This window comes from Ornithorhynchus anatinus, chromosome 11 (genome assembly GCF_004115215.2).
Source record: "Ornithorhynchus anatinus isolate Pmale09 chromosome 11, mOrnAna1.pri.v4, whole genome shotgun sequence".
Classification (NCBI taxonomy): Eukaryota; Metazoa; Chordata; class Mammalia; order Monotremata; family Ornithorhynchidae; genus Ornithorhynchus; species Ornithorhynchus anatinus.
Window position 1 is genome coordinate 3,895,260 of NC_041738.1, and position 20,311 is coordinate 3,915,570.

A 20,311-nucleotide genomic window follows, 5' to 3' on the forward strand; every position below is an offset into this window, starting at 1 on the left:
TGAACGAACAAACGAACGAACCGATAAACATCAGCTTATATCTTTACTGGGCCATCATCAACATCAAACTAGCATCCACTGTGGGCTGGCTAAACCTGTTCTTGAAAGAAATATTCAAGGGAAGAGAGAAATGTCCATTTCCCGGACTGATAACTGCTATCACTCCACCAAATCCCCAACAGGAACTGAGGGGAGAAAATAAAAAAAGACCGCGAGTGTTTTAAAACTATTTAATCGCATGCCAGCATTGTTTTGATCCCTTTCCTTCTTGGTGACATTTATCTCCCATTGTAACAATAAACAGAGCAGCTCTATAAAATACCAGTCTTCAGCTGTTGGTCTGGACAGCTTGTGAGCATTCAGAAATATAAACAAAACTGCAGGACGCAAACGGTGTCCTAATCTGCTCTATCTGCAAGTTATCAAATCGGTCCCGACAGATCTCCGCTTCTCTCCCTGTTTTTCAAGCCGGGGGGGGCCGACACCAAAGAAATACTAAAATCACTAACAGGGCCCAACCCATAATTTCCACGAGGAGAGCTGCCCCATTTTAAAAAAGCAGCATGGCCTAGCGAAAAGAGCACGGGCCTGGGAGTCAGAGAACCTGGGTTCTATTACTGGCTTTGCCAAATGCTGGCTGTGAAACCTGGAGCGAGTCACTTAACTTCTCTGACCCTCCACTCTCCTGTTCTCCCTCCTACTTAGACTGGGAACCCCCAAGCGGGACAGGGACTGGGTTCGACCTAATTAGCCTGTATCTAGCCCAGCGCTTAGAACAGCATTTGACACAAAAGAAAGTGATTAACAAATATGCGTTTTTAAATTTAAGTCGTCCTGTGCCCAAACATCGAACGACACTTCGCCGACTTACCCTCTTGCAGGATCTAAGGCAATAGCCCTGGGTTGATCCAGCTCTTGCCAAAATAAAACTTTCCGCAGAGATCCATCTAAATTGGAGACTTCGATCCGATTGGTTTCCGAATCCGTCCAGTAGAGTTTCTCGCCCAGCCAATCGCAGGCCAGGCCGTCGGGGGACAGGAGTCCGGAAACGACCACGTTCTGCACGCTCTCGGTCTGGTTCAGCTCGGTGCGCTTAATGGCTTCTTCGCTGACGTCGCTCCAGTAGATCAACCCGTGGACGAAGACGAAGTCCACCGCGGCCGCGTCTTCCAAGCCGCCCACGAGAACGGTGGCGTTCTCTTTGCCGTTCGTAGCGTCCACCAGGCGCAAGTCCCTCCTATTTGCATAAAGCAACAAAGGAGCCCCTTTAAAGGGAAAAAAAAAAAGACAAAGGCAATGTAAATCAGGAGGGAGCTCACGCATTCTTGAACATAAAGCCACCTACCACTCCTCGCTATTTCTAGGTTAAAATCCCAGCCGGGGGCCCAGATCAGACCGTCCGGCCCTGGAGCTGGGTGGGTGGAGGGTGGAGAAGTGAAGAGCAGAGGTGGTCACTGTGCTCTACTGCCAGACCCTAATCCAACAATCAACGGTATTTACCGAGCGCCTACTACATGCAGAGCACTGTATTAAGCGCTTGGGAGACCACGCTACAACAGAATAAGCAGATACGTTCCCCGCTCCTATCGAGCACCCAATCAATCTAGCACCCAATCAATTAATTACTTAATTAATCGACCCCGGAGGTAGGACTCTGCACAAGGCTCTCAAGGGGACATGCGGGTTTGAGGGTCCGGTGAGGAGCCTCTGCCTTTCCTCCTGGTTTCCCAGTGTGAAAGTGAGGGGTTGTCCTGGAGGACCAGGTCCACACCATCTCCAACCCACACTTGAGGGGATAAAACAGCTTCTGAGGGACAAAAGGCCCAGGGCCATAGAAGGGGACCAGGAAAGAGAGATACCAAAAGAAAAAAAGTTGGAACGAAGAAAACAGCAAAAAAGAAAAACAAAAGACAACAAAAGAGAACAGAGACAAAGAGAAGATAGAGGAAAACAGGAAACACACAGAATGGGTCCCAAGGAAAAAAAAAAGATACAGATAAAATTCAATTCAATCGCATTTACTGAGCGCTTACTATGTGCAGAGCACTGTAATCCTCTAGACTGTAAGCTCTCTGTGGGTGGGGAATGTGACTGCAACTTTGTTCTACTGTACTCTCGCAAGCGCTTGGTACAATGTTCTGCACACAGTAAGCACTCAATAAATACTACTGATGATGCTGATGATAAAATGAGAGAAGAAAGAAAGGTAGAGGTAAGGAAAACATAAGGAGAGGAAGCAGGAGAAAGGAATGCAAGACAAGGTAAAAAAGACTGGGGTGTGAATGTGCAGTTGATCTGGGGGAGGCTGGATACATGAAAAAAAGCAAGTACTGGAGGAAGGTTGGGGAAGGTGGGAGTCTGTGAGCTTGTTGTGGGCAGGAAATGTTACTATTTATTGTTGTATTACTTTCCCAAGCACTTAGTACAGTGTTCTGCACAGAGTAAACGCTTAATAAATACCATTCAAAGAATGAACGGTGAATTGGCAGGTAACTAGGTGGGACGCTAGGTGAGTAGGAAGGTAGAAGAAAGTAGAATGAACATAGAGGTGGGATGGCGCCGAGGGTGAGGGTGATTAGAAGGGATGGGGGAATGACCGAGATATCAACAGGTGGTCAGCAGTTTCAAGATGCTTGCACCCACGGTAATTATTCCAAACCAAACAATCCAAAAGGTCCTCCTTACATTTAGACTGCTGGAGATAATGAGTTTTTATGACCCATAAGATCAAGGACCCAACACCGGCTCTCCTCTCTTTTCTTGATTTTCTGTGTTTTCACAAAATGTTCCGGTCAGTCATTAACTTTCATATCAGGTTGCTCCCAGAAACCTGCCTTGGTGCCATTTTCCCCCACCACGGGCTCCCTGGGAGTTTGCTATTTCCATCTAAATATGGGACATATCTAGGTCAAAAGGTGCTGGGAATCCATGGAGAGTGAGGAAGGAGAGGGCTGCACAGAAGCTGGGGAAATGGGAAAACGTAATTCAACTTGGCCTTCCAGATCCAGTCCTTCCTATCCAGAGCCACAGTTCTCTGCATGCCCCTTCGAACCCTCAGACTAACTTCTGAAGAGGGTCCACCAGAACCGTCAGATGGTAAGAATAAAAAAATAAGCAAAACCCATTCAAAGCTAATTAATTCCTTTCGCAATTTTCTTTGACATCCACCCTCCTCGTCTGATACAATCTGACTCCCAGCGAGTCACTGGAGCATTTTCTCAAATTAGAAAAATATCCAATTGCTAAAATGATTTCCATTACTTCAACTGAGCTTTGCAGATAGATTAAAATACTTTCCTTCTGCCTCTGACATTTGTCTGCCTGATGGAAAGTTGACGGGCGGCAAGGATCGAGAGGTAGAAGCCAGGGAGGACTTGTGTGTGTGTGTGTGTGTGTGTGTGTGTGTGTGTTTGGGGGGTGGGGAGATCAAGGAATGTTGCAATAACCCCCCAATCACTCTTCCCTGGAACTGAGAGTATTAAGCGAGGCCAAGCCCAAGAATTGTATCCAAGAAAGACAGCAACTTCCCTGAGATCGAACATAGATAGGCGCAATCGCTCACTCCAGCTGCTATAAATAATGACCCAACCAACCGCTGAAAGCAGCTTAATATTTTGCTGGTCAATCTCAACGAAGCCCATACCTATCAAATCAATGGTAGTGTCAGTCGAGCGCTTATTACGTGCCGAACACTGTACTAAGCGCTTGGGAGTGTATGATCCAATTCAGTTTGTAGACACGATCCCTGCCCATGAGGAACTTAAGCGTTCACAATTTTCCTGGAAAAATCCTGAGGACACACTTGCCCAGAAGGGAAAAAAACTGATGCTGTTAGTTAGGTATCTAAAACCTCAAATTCTACACCTTATTATCATTAGCCTCATCATCATCATCAATAATGATTGAGGGCCTGTGGTGTGTCTAGCCCTGCCCTAGGCACTGGGAACACCTAATAAAAGTAGAAAGCAAGGTCCCTGTCTTCAGGATCTTCTAATCTAATGAGGGAGTTAGACACAGTTGCTATGCATTCGATGGCGACAAAATGGAAAACCTACAATTTATCCGGTTTATTGAGTGATTACTATGTGCAGAACACTATACTAAACACTTGGGAGAGTACGACACAATAGATTTAGCAGGCATGTAGCCTGCCCATAACGAGCTTACACTTGGGGGGTGTTATGGGTGACTGATAGGTTGACCTGATTAATAATAAGAAAAATAATTATGGCATTTGTTAAGCGCTTACTGCGTGCCAAGTACACGCAGATACAAGCAAATCGGGTTGTCCCGCAGGGAGCTCAGAGTCTCATTCCCCATTTTACAGATGTGGTACCTGAGGCAAAGAAAAGTGAAGTGGCTTGCCCAAGGTTACACAGCAGACAAGTGGTGGAGTCCAGATTAGAACTCACGACCTTCTGACTCCCAGGCCCGTGCTCTATCCACTCCGCCAGGCTGCCTCTCCCCGCCACGCTGGGGAGATTGGGTTGATCATCTCCTAACGGGCAGGGAATGCGTCTGCTAATTCCGTTGTATTGTACTCTCCCGAGTGCTTAGTACAGTGCTCTGCACCTAGTAGGTGCTCAATAAGTACGGCCGATTGATTGATTAGAGGATTCCAACCAGAGGTAGAGTTGGGTTTTTTTTCAATCCATCAATCAACCGCATTTATTGAGAGCTTAATAATAATAATGTTGGTATTGGTTAAGCGTTTACTATGTGCAGAGCACTGTTCTGAGCGCTGGGGGAGATACAGTGTAATCAGGTTGTCCCACGCGAAGCTCACAGTCTTCATCCCCATTTTACGGATGGGGTCACTGAGGCACAGAGAAGTGACTTCCCACAGTCACACTGCTGACAAGTGGCAGAGCCGGGATTCGAACCCACGACCCCTGACTCCCAAGCCCGGGCTCTTCCCACTGAGCCACGCTATCTCTCTACTAGGCCTTGAGAACCTTTATTTATACACTTTTAATTTGGTTGGGAGTCTAATCAGTGATTTGGGATAGTTCTGGAAGGCACAAAACCTGAAACGTAGATGGATTACCAGGGTGCTAACCTGCCCGATGATTTTGAAGAATCCTCGCTTTCCCTCGTTTCACCCACATTTACCGATGACTCACTGACTATCGAGAAACATCCGAATTGCCGGGGGCTTGCGGGAAGGTTAGTAGAAGCTTCCCTATTGCTGCTGCTTATAACAATAATAACTGTGGTATTTGTTAACCGCTTACTATGCGCCAGGCACTGTACTAAGCATGGTGGGGGAGACACAAGTTGATTCATTCGATCGCATTTATTGAGCACTTATTGTGTGCGAAGCACTGTACTAAGCCCTGGGGAGAGTACAATACAACAACAGACACATTCCCTGACCATTCATTCATTCAATAGTATTTATTGAGCGCTTACTATGTGCAGAGCACTGTACTAAGCGCTTGGAATGAACAAGTCGGCAACAGATAGAGACAGTCCCTGCCGTTTGACGGGCTTACGGTCTAGACCACAGTGAGTTGACAGTCTGGAGGGGGAGACTGACATTAATATAAATGAACAGCTGATTTAATAACAATTTTAATAATAAATAACATAATAATGTTGGTATTTGTTAAGCGCTTACTATGTGCAGAGCACTGTTCTAAGCGCTGGGGTAGATACAGGGTCATCAGTTTGTCCCACGGGAGGCTCACAGTTAATCTCCATTTGACAGATGAGGTAACTGAGGCCCAGAGAAGTTAAGCGACTTGCCCACAGTCACACAGCTCACAAGTGGCAGAGCTGGGATTCGAACTCATGACCTCCGACTCCCAAGCCCGGGCTCCTTCCACTGAGCCACGCTGCTTCTCTTATTATATTGTCATAATAATTATGGTAGTTAAGTGCTTACTATCTGACAAGTCTGATTAATAATAATGTTAATAATAATGTTGGTATTTGTTAAGCGCTTACTATGTGCCGAGCACTGTTCTAAGCTCTGGGGTAGACATAGGGGAATCAGGTTGTCCCACATGGGGCTCACAGTCTTAATCCCCATTTTACAGATGAGGGAACTGAGGCACAGAGAAGTTAAGTGACTTACCCACAGTCACACAGCCGACATGTGGCAGAGCTGGGATTCGAACTCACGAGCTCTGACTCCAAAGCCCGTGCTCTTTCCACTGAGCCACGCTGCTTCTCACTGTGATTACACTGTGAGCCCATCATTGGGCAGGGATTGTCTCTACCTGTTGCCGAATTGTCCATTCCAAGCGCTTAGTACGGCGCTCTGCACCTAGTAAGCGCTCAATAAATACTACTGAACTAGTCTAAGCCCTGGGGTAGATACGAGTTAATCAGGTTGGTCACAGTCCCTGGCCCACCCGGCGCTCACACTCTTCATTCCCCTTTGACAAATGAGGTAACTGAGGCCCAGAGAAGTGAAGTGAGTTGCCCAAGGTCACACAGCAGACGCGTGGCGGAGCCGGGATTAGAACCACGGTCCTTTCGCCGTGCTGCCTCCCCAGCCGCTGCTTCTCCCGCTCAGTACAGTGCTCTGCACCCAGTAAGCTCTCAATAAATACGACTGACTGACGACTGACTCTGCCCGGAGTAAGTGCTAACCAAATAGTATCATCACCATTACTGCAACGGAGAGGGGAAACGTTAATTTCTACAAAGTTATTCCTGGGGCCCTCTGGCCCGCATGTTCCGCAGACCAAGACGGGAACGGAGAATGGCTACGAGACCCCTCTGGCTGGCTTCAAGCCTACTCCCGTGCCTCCACCCAACCCACTCCTAAATAAGGATGGGCGAAGAAAGTGGAAGGGGATGAAGGAGGAGAAGAGAATAAGGCAAGGGGAAGGAGGAAGGAGGGACAGGAACAAGGAAATGGCGGGGAACCCGGCATGAGAAAACAGGAAGCACCTGTGATGGGTTTTGGAAGCAGGGACTGGAAGGGATGGGAGAGAGGTCCAAGAAAGTGCCTGGGCACAAGTAGCGTGGCCTAGTGGAAAGAGCACAGGCCGGGGAGTCAGAGGACCTGGGTTCTAATCCCAGCTCCACCGCTCGTCTGCTTTATGGCCTCGGAAAAGTCATAATGATAAGGGAGGTATTTTTTATGCACTTGCTATGGCAGGCTCCCTTCTAAGTCCTGGAGTGGACACAAGCAAATCGGGCTGGACACAGTCCCTTTCCCACAGAGGGCTCACAGTCTTAATCCCCACAGATGAGGTAACTGAGGCACAGAACAGAGGAAGCGAAATTACTCGCCCAAGGTCACACAGCAGACAAGTGGCAGAGCCGGGATTAGAACCCAGGTCCTTCTGACTCCGGGACTGTGCTCTATCCATCAGGTCATACTGCTTCTCTAAGTCATTTAACTTCTCTTTGCCTCAGTTACCTCATCTGTAAAATGGGGATTAAGACTGTGAGGCCCATGTGCGACAAGGACTGTGACCAACCTGATTATCTTCTAACTACCGCAGCATTTAATCCAGCGCCTGGCAGGGAGTAACAAACTCCGTGGGGGGGACAGAGTGTGAGGTATGGATAGCAGAGAAAGAAAAAAAAACCGGCTTTTCTGACCTATCTCGTATTTCCCCCAGCACTGAGAACAGTGATTGACACATAATAAACACAAATAAAATAATAACAACAACAATAATAAAGGTCTCTGCATTTCCGCCTTTTAAGAGGGAGACTGGTTTGCAGCCCACAGCTACATTTTTAAATGCTACAAAATGATTCCTTTTGTTTATATTTCTCACTTAAAAGGATGCAAGTTGATCTCTCAACCCCAATCTTTCCCTTAGATATTCCTTCCAAAAGAATTCCCTCCTACTCGGACTGTAAGTCCCATATGGGACAGAGCCCGTGTCTTATATCTACGCCGGGGCTGAGTTCAACGCTTGGCACACAGTAAACGCTTAACGAGTTTCTTAATAAATATCTTCGTTTCGCTCATCGATGACCCAAAGTGTTGCATGAATTGCAATAGGCAGATTACTTTCTACCCAGTAGGATCACATTACTCCAGTACGATGCTCTTCTAATCCATAAGGACCCATGCAACCATTTCCCATATCCGCTCCCGAATCATTTTGTCTCCAGTGTGCCCCGGATACAGTGGAAATAACTGAAGAAAAAGAACGCGTAACGTGCCTCTCCGAATAAGCTTTTCAAGGAACAGAAAAGCCCGCCTCGTATAAACCAAGAAGGAGTTTTCTACGACTTAAGCAAATTGCAATAAAGCCTCTTCAATCTAACACTTCACCGTCGGCGACATCCTCGAATACCCGGACCGACTTTAGAGCCGACCTCATTTCTAGACCGTCCATCTAGCCGACTATGAGTTATTGAATACTCACGGCTGGCAGAGGACTTGATGCTAGATTAAGGTGGGCTGAGGGTTGAAAGCAGAGTGCCCCGGAGGTAGCGATCATTTAGATCAACTCTAAATGGGCTTTGAAGATGGTTAAAAGGAGACATGAGACCCCTGGGGCCGGGGAGGGGCAACGTACCCACTGCGGCCAACGCACACACTCACACGCTGCCCTCCTACTTAATATGCCACTGCCCAACTTGGAAGTTGTGCTAAAAATACACACCAAGGAGGGGGGCGGTGTACAACATGCTGCTTGCATCAGCATTTCTAATACACACACACATATATAAACACACACACACCCCTCTCCCCGCACTGTGCCCGACACAGCCAAACTAGGCCACGCCACACAAGAAAAGGGGAAGGCCATCAGGGCGGGCGGTGGAGGGAATAGGGCAGGGCCCCGGGCAGGTTGGGGAGGGCAGCAGGGTCCCGCCAGAAATGTGAAAATGAACTGGTAGAGAACGCACACGATGGGTGCGTGGGTTAAAACCGGTCAAGGAACGCGAAAAGGAATGCTTTCGATAGCGGAAGGATCCAGAGAAAAGAATTCCAGTTGTTCAAAAGGAGAGGCCGTTGCCCATAGTCCAACACCGGTCTCAAACCTAAACAGTTCTGCATAATGGCTGCCTATGAAAAAACGTGAACTTTCCCCCACGAGAAGACAACGGTAGCGATCGAGGGGAGGCTGCTTCTCTAATAACCATTGATTAGCTGGATTGTCGTTCCGGTGGCGCTCTCAGCACTTGTAAATGCCACATGGGCCTGCGTCGAAGCGCGATTTACACTGGCGTGGATCAACTTAGACCCCGTCCAGTGTGACCTGTGGAAAAAAATCCTCGAGCAGACAACCACTGATAATGAGCCTCGGGAAACCGGGCTGACTGCACGGCTTCCTTTCCCTAAAATGGAGTCCGAAGCCCACGCGGCCGGGGTCTCCCTGATCCTCGGAAGGCCCCGGCCTCAGACCAACCAGGGCTGAGGTCTGAGGGGCCGCGGACTGACACGGAGCCAAATGGAGCTCGGGGAACAGATGTTAAACTCACTACATTCCCAAGAACGGTCTGGGTCCATCCAGCGGAGGCCCTGGGCTCGGAATCCGTCCGGGCCTGGGGCTCCCCCGGCCTCCGACATCCACTCAGTCCAACGGCAGTCCGACTTGCAACGGGGGACTCCCCGAAAAGTTTCCCGGAGCCCCCGGCCTAGTGTCCACCGGCGTGAGGGACGCCATCGACGCGCCGATCAGGACTGGGAATCCCAATTCAGGGTCCGCCTTTATGAACGGCTGGAAATGGACCCGTTCTAACGAGCGGCAGTGATGCCTCGTGGATACGGCACGGGCCTGGGGGTCGGAAGGACTTGAGTTCTAATCCCGACTGCCACCTGCCTGCTGTGTGAACTGGGGCAAGTCACCTCACTTCTCTGGGCCTCAGTCACCTCATCTGTAAAATGGGGAATGAGACTTTCAGCCCCATAAGGGACAGGGACTGTGTCCAACTTCCAACTTAATTTGCTTGTAGCTACCCCAGCGCTTAGTACAGTGCCTGGCACCTAGTAAGTGCTTAACAAATACCGTAAATTTTAAAAAAGTAATAACGATACACCTTAGGTTAATGAAGACATTTTAGCAGACGACACCTCCTGGGAGCAACACTGGCATCTTGCTCAGGGTAGGCGTGAGTCCAGAGAAATGTCTTTTGCAAGTCTTTGCAATAGCTCTTTATGGGCAGGGAATGTGTCTGTACTTTATTGTGCTCTCCCGAGCGCTCAGGACAGGGCTCCGCACGTAACAAGCGCTCAGTAAATACCACTGATTGATTGATCGCTCCAAACTGCATTCGAACTCACTTATACATGGCTCTTTTGCTCTACTGTGCACTGAAGTCATCACCATCTTAGATGGAAAGTGTTATTTAAATAAGTAAAACAGCCATTTCAACGATGTTAAAATATGAAAAGAGTGCATTAGGGAATGCTTAATACTATGTCTCGTCTTTGTGAGCCCGTTGTGGGCAGGGGACTTGACTGTTTATTGCTGTATTGTCCTCTCCCAGGCGCTTAGTACAGTGCTCTGCACACAAGCGCTCAATAAATATGACCGAATGAATGACTGAATGACCATCTCAAGCACTCACTAGGAGCATCGATGGGGGGAACCAACTAAACCAGAACTAAGGATGGAAAAATGTTAGGCTCGGTCACTGATCATTAACATTTGAATCGACATCATAAAACCAACGCCAAATCACAGCTCTATTCTGAATTCTTTCTGCTTTCAAGACACACTTGATCTTCAATAAGGAAGGTAAACTATCCCCAGTGATAAACTTGATTTTTTTTTTCTTAAAAGAAGTCTACTACCCCGACCTCTTTGTACCTGAAAAATTTATCCCCTTGAATCAGAGGCTTTATGGTTGTGGAGGTTTTATTATCCCTAGGGTTGGAATCCACCCTCCCATCCACCCCTCCATCTTGACCTACTATGTCTTGAACTAAAGGTCTTGGATTTTTGCTTGTTCGATGATCACGTTTAGATGGAGAGATCCCGGGAGAGGGGAGCCTTTTCACCTTTTATCAATCAGCGGGGTTTACTGAGCGCTTACTCTGTGTTCAGAGCACTGAACTAAGCCTCTGGGAAAGCGCAATATAACCGAGTTGGCAGACTCAGCCCCTGCCCACAAGGACCTTACAATCTACAGGGGGAAACAGAGTCGATTAATAATGGTGGTATTTGTAAAGCGCTTACTATGTGCAGAGCACTGTTCTAAGCGCTGGGATATACAGGGTAATCAGGCTGTCCCACATGAGGCTCACAGTCCTCATCCCCATTTTACAGATGAGGGAACTGAGGCACAGAGAAGTTAAGTGACCGGCCCCAGGTCACACAGCTGACAAGTGGCGGAGCCAGGATTAGAACCCACGACCCCTGACTCCCAAGCCCGGGCTCTTTCCACTGAGCCACGCTGCTTCTCAGCGTAAATCAGAGATCCCCTCCTTGTCTTCAGAACGCAGAGGACAGCGCTTTGCGAAGTAAACATTTAAATGCTCGCGATAATGGCAAGAAAACGGAACCACCCCAGAGCAAGGTCACTTGCGAGCAAAAACTACAACCCCCGACCCCTAAAAACTTGACCAACGTGTGTCTGAAAGAACTGCAGTTGACGAGAATCCCCAGATCTGCGAGTTGACAAAGCCCGTCGTCGGGCAGGGACTGTCTCTATCTGTTGCCGAACTGTATATTCCAAGCGCTTAGTCCAGTGCTCTGCACGTATTCATTCATTCGATAGTATTTGTTGAGCGCTTACTACGTGCAGACCACTGGACTAAGCGCTTGGAATGAACAAGTCGGCAACAGATACAGTCCCTGCCGGGGCTTACGGTCTAATCGGGGGAGACGGACAAGAACAATGGCAATAAAGTAGTAAGCGCTCACTAAATACTACTGAATGAATGCCACCAACAAGAGGACGACGTCAGACACCAACACTGAAGTGTTCACTTCAAAAGTCTGAGTGCAAACACTCGTGTCGACAGCTCCCACCCACCCTCCCCCTTACAAAATCTAATAATGATAATGTTGGTATTTGTTCAGCGCTTACTAGGTGCCGAGCACTGTTCTAAGCGCTGGGGTAGACATAGGGGAATCAGGTGGTCCCACGTGGGGCTCACAGTCTTAATCCCCATTTTACAGATGAGGGAACTGAGGCACAGAGAAGTGAAGTGACTGGCCCACGGTCACACAGCTGACAAGTGGCAGAGCTGGGATTCGAACTCATGAGCCCTGACTCCAAAGCCCGTGCTCTTTCCAATGAGCCACGCTGCTTCTCATGCTTCTCACGCTGCTTCTCAAAATCTAGCCCCTTCTGCCTCAGTTTGCCCTCTTCCCACCCCGCTAGACGCCCCCTTTTCCTCGCACTCACCCCATCTCTCCCTGCCAATCTCTCCTTCCCCGTTCCACCCACGGCGCCCACACGCCCCCAGCTCTCTCATCACCCACATCCCCCCACGCGCCATCTCTCCTTCTCAACACTTAATTAATTAATTAATGTTGGTATTTGTTAAGCGCTTACTAGGTGCAGAGCACTGTTCTAAGCGCTGGGGTAGACACAGGGGAATCAGGTGGTCCCACGTGGGGCCCCCAGTCTTCACCCCCATTTTCCAGATGAGGGGACTGAGGCACCGAGAAGTGAAGTGACTTGCCCCCAGTCACACAGCTGACAAGTGGCAGAGCTGGGATTCGAACTCATGAGCCCTGACTCCAAAGCCCGTGCTCTTTCCACTGCACCACGCTGCTGCTTCTTCCACTTCCACGCTCCCGCCCCATCTCTCTCCCCCAAACACCCCGATCTCTCTTCTCCCACATCTCCCCCTCCCGCACAGATACCCTCACTCACACCCAATCAGTCGATCGCTGCTACTTACTGGACGCTTACGGCGCCGCTCTAAAAGTGCTCGAGGACAAGAGAATGAGCAGACGTGGCCCCCCGGTCCTTAATGAGGTTACGGTCTCTCCTCTCCCACATCTCCCCCGCACACGATCCTCTCCCTCACACCACACACACTCGACTCTGCAGCGTGGCTCGGCGGAAAGCGCCCGGGCTTGGGAGTCCGAGGTCATGGGTTCGAATCCCGGCCCGGCCACTTGGCAGCTGGGTGACCGTGGGCCAGTCCCTTCGCTTCTCTGGGCCTCAAGTTTCCTCATCTGGAAAAGGGGGGGGATGAAGACTGCCAGCCTCGCGTGGGACCACCCGATGACCCTGTGTCTCCCCCAGCGCTTAGAACAGTGCTCTGCCCAGAGTAAGCGCTTACCAAATACCAACATCATTATTATTATCTATCTCCCCCTGCCCAATCTCTCCTTCTCTCTCCCACACACTCCCCCTCACCCCTTCTCTCTCCTCTCCCCGATGTCTCCCACCCCACCTCTCGTCTCCTCCCGGATCTCCACCAGCACAATGTCTCTCCTCAGAGATCTCCCCACCCCAGTCTCTCCCTCCCACCCCATCTCTTTCCTCAGAGATCTCCCTCCCGCAATCTCTCTCCTCAGAGATCTCCCCCACCCCATCTCTCGCCTCAGAGATCTCCCCCCCCACCATCTCTCTCCTCAGAGATCTCCCCCCACAATCTCTCTCCTCAGAGATCTCCCCACACACAATCTCTCTCCTCAGAGATCTCCCCCCCACAATCTCTCTCCTCAGAGATCTCCCCCACCCCCGGTCTCTCTCAGAGATCTCCCCCACACCCGGTCTCTCCTCAGAGATCTCCCCCCACCCCATCTCTCTCCTCAGAGATCTCCCCCCACCCCATCTCTCTCCTCAGAGATTTCTCCCTCTCTCCTCAGAGATCTCCCCCACACCCGATCTCTCTCAGAGATCTCCCCCACATCATCTCTCCTCAGAGATCTCCCCCCACCCCATCTCTCTCCTCAGAGATCTCCCCCACCCCACCTCTCTCCTCCTACTCTCTCCCCTCAGAGATCTCCCCCACACATGATCTCTCCTCCGAGATCTCTCCCCCGAGATCTCACCTCCCCCACACCTGATCTCTCTCTCTCTCTCTCTCCCTCCTCCTCCTCCTCCTCCTCGATCTCCCCCCGCTCTGTCCCGGCCGCGCAGGCGGGGCCGGGGCGCCTCTCACCTCTGAGGAGAGCCCACAGACTGCAGGCCAGCAGGCCCCTGAGCGCGGGCCCCATGGTGGGCGTGCGGGGCCGGGCGCGGGTCGCGGGCCCGTCAGCGTGGCGGCCGGCCGGCGGGGCGGCGCGGGCTGGGCTGGCTCATGCCGGTCGGGGCCACCCCCCCCGGGCCCGCTGCGCGCCTCCCTGCGGGCCTAGGCTCCCGCCCTGCCGCCGCCGCCGCCGCCGCCGCCGCTCTCCTCTCCCCCCGGGCCGGCGCCCGCCTCCATCCCTCGCCCCCCCCCCCGCCCCTTTCCCCTGCGGTGACGCTGACGCGATGACGCACGGACGCACGCACCACGTGACGCACGCACACGGCCCGCCCGCGCGCACTGATTCGCGGCCCCCCCTCCCCCCGGCCCTCACGCGAACTATGGCGGAGGAAAAAAAAAAGTCCCTCGGATGAGCGCTTCTGTCGCCGGGCCCCCGCGTCCAGGCCGGGCGACGAAGGGACCGTGGGAGGAAGGCACCTTCCTCTTTTCCGCGGGACTCTTTTCTCCTCGCGCTCCTCTCCGGGTGAGGAGACAAGCGCCCGGCGGAGCAACACTAGCTAGGCGGCCACCCTAGCGAGGCAACCGGGACTACTTTTCTCCTCAGGCCTTCGTCTTGGCCAAGAGGCCTTCGCCCCCCCCCCACCCCCACTGCTCTTATTCATAATAATAATAATGTTGGTATTGGTTAAGCGCTTACTATATGCAAAGCACTGTTCTAAGCGCTAGGGTAGACACAGGATCATCAGGTTGTCCCAGGTGGGGCTCCCAGTCTTCACCCCCATTTTCCAGATGAGGTCACTGAGGCCCAGAGAAGTGAAGGGACTTGCCCACAGTCCCCCAGCTGACAAGGGGCAGGGCGGGGATTCGAACTCATGACCTCTGACTCCCCAGCCCGGGCTCTTTCCACTGAGCCACGCCGCTTCAATCCTCCCAATCACAATGGTATCTCTTCGGCCCCTACTAGGCGCCAAGCGCTGTTCTAAGCGCTGGGGCGCAAGCACGGTCAGCAGCCTGACCCACGTGGGGCTCCCACTTTCAATCCCCCCATCTTCCAGATGAGGGAACTGAGGCCCAGAGCAGGGAAGTGACTGGGCCAAGGTCACACTGCAGACAAATGGCAGAGCGGGGATAATAATAATAATAATAATGGTATTTGTTAAGCGCTTACTATGTGCCGAGCACTGTTCTAAGCGCTGGGGGATACAAAGTCATCAGGTTGTCCCACGTGAGGCTCCCAGTCTTCAACCCCATTTTCCAGATGAGGGAACTGAGGCCCAGAGCAGGGAAGTGACTGGGCCAAGGTCACACTGCAGACAAAAGGTGGAGCGGGGATGATAATAACAATAATAATAATAATGGTGGTATTTCTTAAGCGCTTACTATGTGCAAAGCACTGTTCTAAGTGCTGGGGGATACAAGGTCATCAGGTGGTCCCACGTGAGGCTCCCAGTCTTCATCCCCATTTTCCAGATGAGGGAACTGAGGCGCAGAGCAGGGAAGTGACTGGGCCAAGGTCACACTGCAGACAAAAGGTGGAGCGGGGATAACAATAATAATAATAAAAATGGTATTTGTTAAGCGCTTACTATGTGCAAAGCACTGTTCTAAGTGCTGGGGGATACAAGGTCATCAGGTTGTCCCACGTGAGGCTCCCAGTCTTCACCCCCATTTTACAGATGAGGTCACTGAGGCCCAGAGCAGGGAAGTGACTGGGCCAAGGTCACACTGCAGACAAAAGGTGGAGCGGGGATGATAATAACAATAATAATAATAATGGTGGTATTTCTTAAGCGCTTACTATGTGCAAAGCACTGTTCTAAGTGCTGGGGGATACAAGGTCATCAGGTGGTCCCACGTGAGGCTCCCAGTCTTCATCCCCATTTTCCAGATGAGGGAACTGAGGCGCAGAGCAGGGAAGTGACTGGGCCAAGGTCACACTGCAGACAAAAGGTGGAGCGGGGATAACAATAATAATAATAAAAATGGTATTTGTTAAGCGCTTACTATGTGCAAAGCACTGTTCTAAGTGCTGGGGGATACAAGGTCATCAGGTTGTCCCACGTGAGGCTCCCAGTCTTCACCCCCATTTTACAGATGAGGTCACTGAGGCCCAGAGAAGGGAAGTGACTGGCCCAAAGTCACCCAGCTGCCAAGTGGCTGAGTCAGGATTCGAACCCACGACCCCTGACTCCCCAGCCCGGGCTCTTTCCACTGAGCCACGCTACTTCTCTCCTTCCACGCTAATGGAAGCAGCGTGGTTTGGGGGGAAAAGCGCAGGGATGGGAGCCAGAAGTCATGGGTTCTAATCCCAGCTCCGCCACCTGTCAGCTGTGTGACTGTGGGCAAGTCACTTCACTTCTCTGGGCCTCAGTGACCTCATCTGGAAAATGGGGATTAACTGTGAGCCTCACGTGAGACAACCCGATGACCCTGGATCTCCCCCAGCGCTTACAACAGTGCTCTGCACATAGTAAGCGCTTAACAAATACCAACATTATTATTATTAGCGCTTTCCCTGTGCAGGGCACTGTAGCACAGGCTTGGGAGTCAGGGGTTGTGGGTTCTAATCCTGCCTCTGCCAGCTGGGCAACTCTGCGCAAGTCACTTCACTTCTCTGGGCCTCAGTAACCTCATCTGGAAAATGGGGTTGAAGAACGGGAGCCCCACGGGAGACAAACTGATGACCTTGTCTTTACCCCCGGGCTTAGATCAGTGCTTGGCACATAGTAAGCACTTAACGAGTACCATAATCATTATTATTATTATTACTAAACGCTTGGGAGAGGGCAACAGAATTGATCCCTGTTTGTAGTTATAGTGTCCTCTCCCAAAGCACTCAGTACAGTGCTCTGCAGGCAGTAAGCACTCAAGAAATAGTAAGCGCTCAATAAATACTATTGAATGAATGAAGAAATACGACTGAATGAATGAATAAATAAAGATTGAATGAATTAATTAATAAAGATTGAATTAATAAAGATTGAATGAATTAATCAATAAAGATTGAATGAATTAATTAATAAAGATTGAACGAATGGCAAGCGCTAAGCTCTTGGGAAAGTACAGTTCAACAATAGGACACATTCCCTGCCCACAACAAGCTCACAATCTAGAGGGGGAGACAGAATGAATAGACATTAATAAATGAATAAATAAATACACGTCTACTGTGTGACCTTGGGCAAGTCACTTGGCTCCTCTGTGCCTCAATTAAATACGAATTAAGATTGTGAGCCCCACGGGGGACAGGGACCGTGTCCAGCCTGATTAGCTTGTATCTACCCCAGCGTCGAGTACAGTGCCTACCATATGGTGAGTGCTTAACAAATACCATTTTTAAAAAAACAAAACCTCCTCCTGGGAAGGGGGATAGAGCGCTGTTGGTGTGTGCCCAATGCCCTGTCTCTCACCGCCATCTGGGCTGTGCTCCCACCCCTTTTACCCTAAAATCTTCCCTCCTGAACACGATACCGAAACAGCCGGGGGGTTCCGGGAAGGGCTGAAAAGATAGATTTTTCTCATCCGTTAACTTTCAGAGCGTGGCCTGTCAGAAAGACCTGGCTTCTAATCCTGACCCTGCCACTTGTCTGCTGTGTGACCTTGGGCAAGTCATTTCACCCCTCTGGACCTCAGTGACCTCCTCTGTAAAATGGGAATGAAGACTGTGAGCCCCGTGTGGGTCATGGATTGTGTCCAACCTGATTAGTTTCTATAATAATAATAATAATGTTGGTATTTGTGAAGCGCTTACTCTGTGCCGAGCACTGTTCTAAGCGCTGGGGGAGATACAGGGTCATCAGGTGGTCCCACGGGAGGCTCACAGTCTTAATCACAGTCTTAGAAAAGTGGGCAAGTCACTTCACTTCTCTGGGCCTCAGTTCCCTCATCTGTCAAATGGGGATTAAAACTGTGAGCCCCACCTGGGACAACCTGATCACCCTGTATCTCCCCCAGAGCTTAGAACAGTGCTCTGCACATAGTAAGTGCTTAACAAATACCAACATTATTATTATTATTATTATTAATAATCTCCATTTTACAGATGAGGTAACTGAGGCACCGAGAAGTTAGGTGACTCGCCCAAAGTCACACAGCTGACAGGTGGTGGAGCCGGGATTAGAATCCATGACCCTGGACTCCTAAACCCGTGCAATTTCCACTGAGCCACGCGCTTACAGTCTAGAGGGAGGGACGGAAATGAATACAAATAAATAAAATTACAATAAGGGCTGTGGGGCTGGAAAGGGGGATGAATAAAGGTAGCAAGCCAGTGTTCAGTACAGTGTCTAGCACATAATAAGCACTGAACAAATACAATTAAGAAAAAAAAAGTCGTCATTGTCTTCATCTAGCACCCCAAAGAAGACTAAGAGGCCTTCCCTGGCTAAGCCCTCCTTTTCTCTTCTCCCACTCCCTTGGGCACCACCTCGACTCGATTCCTCTATTCATCCCTCCAGCACTTACGTACATATCCGTAATTTTATTTATATTAATTTCTGTCTCCCCTGTAAGCAGCGTGGCTCAGTGGAAAGAGCCCGGGCTTGGAAGTCAGAGGTCAAGGGTTCGAATTCCCCCTCCGCCACTTGTCAGCTGCGTGACTGTGGACAAGTCACTTCACTTCTCTGTGTCTCAGTTGCCTCATCTGGAAAATGGGGATGAAGACTGTGAGCCTCACGGGGGACAACCTGATTATCCTGTATCTCCCCCAGCGCTTAGAACAGTGCTCTGCACGGAGTAAGCGCTTAACAAATACCAACATTATCATTATTATTATTCGCTGTGCCTCAGTGACCTCATCTGGAAAATGGGGATGAAGACTGTGAGCCTCACGGGGGACAACCTGATTATCCTGTATCTCCCCCAGAGCTTAGAACAGTGCTCTGCACGGAGTAAGCGCTTAACAAATACCAACATTATCATTATTATTATTCGCTGTGCCTCAGTGACCTCATCTGGAAAATGGGGATGAAGACTGTGAGCCTCACGTGGGACAACCTGATTATCCTGTATCTACCCCAGCGCATAGAACAGTGCTCTGCACACAGAAAGCGCTTAACCAATACCAACATGATTATTATTATTATTATTAAGCTCACTATGGGCAGGGAATGTGTCTGTTTATTGTAATAATCATGTTGGTATTGGTTAAGCGCTTTTAGGGTCTCCGCACATAGTAAGCGCTTAAACAACTACCAACAGTATTATTTCATCTATTTTTATTTCCGTTTGTCTCCCCCTCTAGACTACAAGCTTATCGTGGGCAGGGAATGTTTTCTGTTTATTGCACTGTCCCAGTGGCGTTCGGCAGGGCAAGTCACTTCACTTCTCTGTGCCTCAGTTCCCTCATCTGTAAAATGGGGATGAAGACTGTGAGCCCCTCGTGGGACAACCTGATTCCCCTGTGTCTACCCCCGCGCTTAGAACAGTGCTCTGCACATAGTAAGCGCTTAACAAATACCAACATTATTATCATTAAGCGCTTCACAAATATCGACATTATTATTATTAATAAAAAAACCCAAATACAACCATGTTAGAAGATTCCAAACTCCAAACATTGCTACTGCAAACGTGCCGTTTTAAGCGGAGATCGGTGCAGACATTTGCTTCCCGAGGGGTGACTTAAAACTGCTTGAAGAGTGGCGTCTTAAATGTGTCCCCCCTAATTCCTGTTTGGGGGTTCGGGGTCTTTTGGGGCTTTGAAAGTTTGCCCCGGCCTCTGTCTCCCTCTGGTGCCCGCTGCTCCAACTTCCTCGGGTATTCAACGAGTTGGACCCTCAGTCGATCGTATTTATTGAGCTCCTACTAATAATCATGATATTGGTATTTGTTAAGCGCTTACTATGTGCAGAGCACTGTTCTAAGCACTCGGGAGATACAGGGTCATCAGGTCGTCCCACGGGAGGCTCGCAGTTAATCCCCATTTTACAGATGAGGTCACTGAGGCACAGAGAAGTGAAGTCACTCGCCCACAGTCAGCTGACAAGTGGCAGAGCTGGGAGTCGAACCCATGACCTCTGACTCCGAAGCCCAGGCTCTTTCCACTGAGCCACGCTGCTTCCCTGCTACTACTGTTCCTAATCATAATGGCGGGATTTGTTAAGCGCTTACTACATTCCGGGCACTGTACTAAGCGCTGGGGTGGATACAAGCACACCGGGTTGGACGCAGTCCCTGTCCCACGTGGGGCTCCGTCATCCCCTTTTAGAGAGGCCCAGAGAAGCTAAGTGACTGCCCAAGGTCACGCAGCAGGCATGTGGGTGCAGAACACTCTACTAAGCGCCC

At 50.1% G+C, this 20,311-nt stretch overlaps 1 protein-coding gene across 2 annotated transcripts in view; it reads right to left on the bottom strand.

Moving 5' to 3' along the window:
• Positions 1 to 14,088, bottom strand: part of LRP6 (LDL receptor related protein 6) — a 110,437-nt gene extending 96,349 nt beyond the window's left edge. For both annotated transcript variants that reach the window (XR_003762943.2, XM_029075901.2), the window contains exons 1-2: positions 14,000 to 14,088; positions 872 to 1,265 (exon numbers count right to left, since the gene is read on the bottom strand). Coding sequence is in view for 1 of the 2 variants with exons in the window: in XM_029075901.2 (XP_028931734.1) it covers positions 872 to 1,265; positions 14,000 to 14,054 (449 nt within the window). In the remaining variant the exon portion in view is untranslated. The remainder of the gene's footprint in view (positions 1 to 871; positions 1,266 to 13,999) is intronic.
• Between the last annotated feature and the right edge of the window lie 6,223 nt (positions 14,089 to 20,311).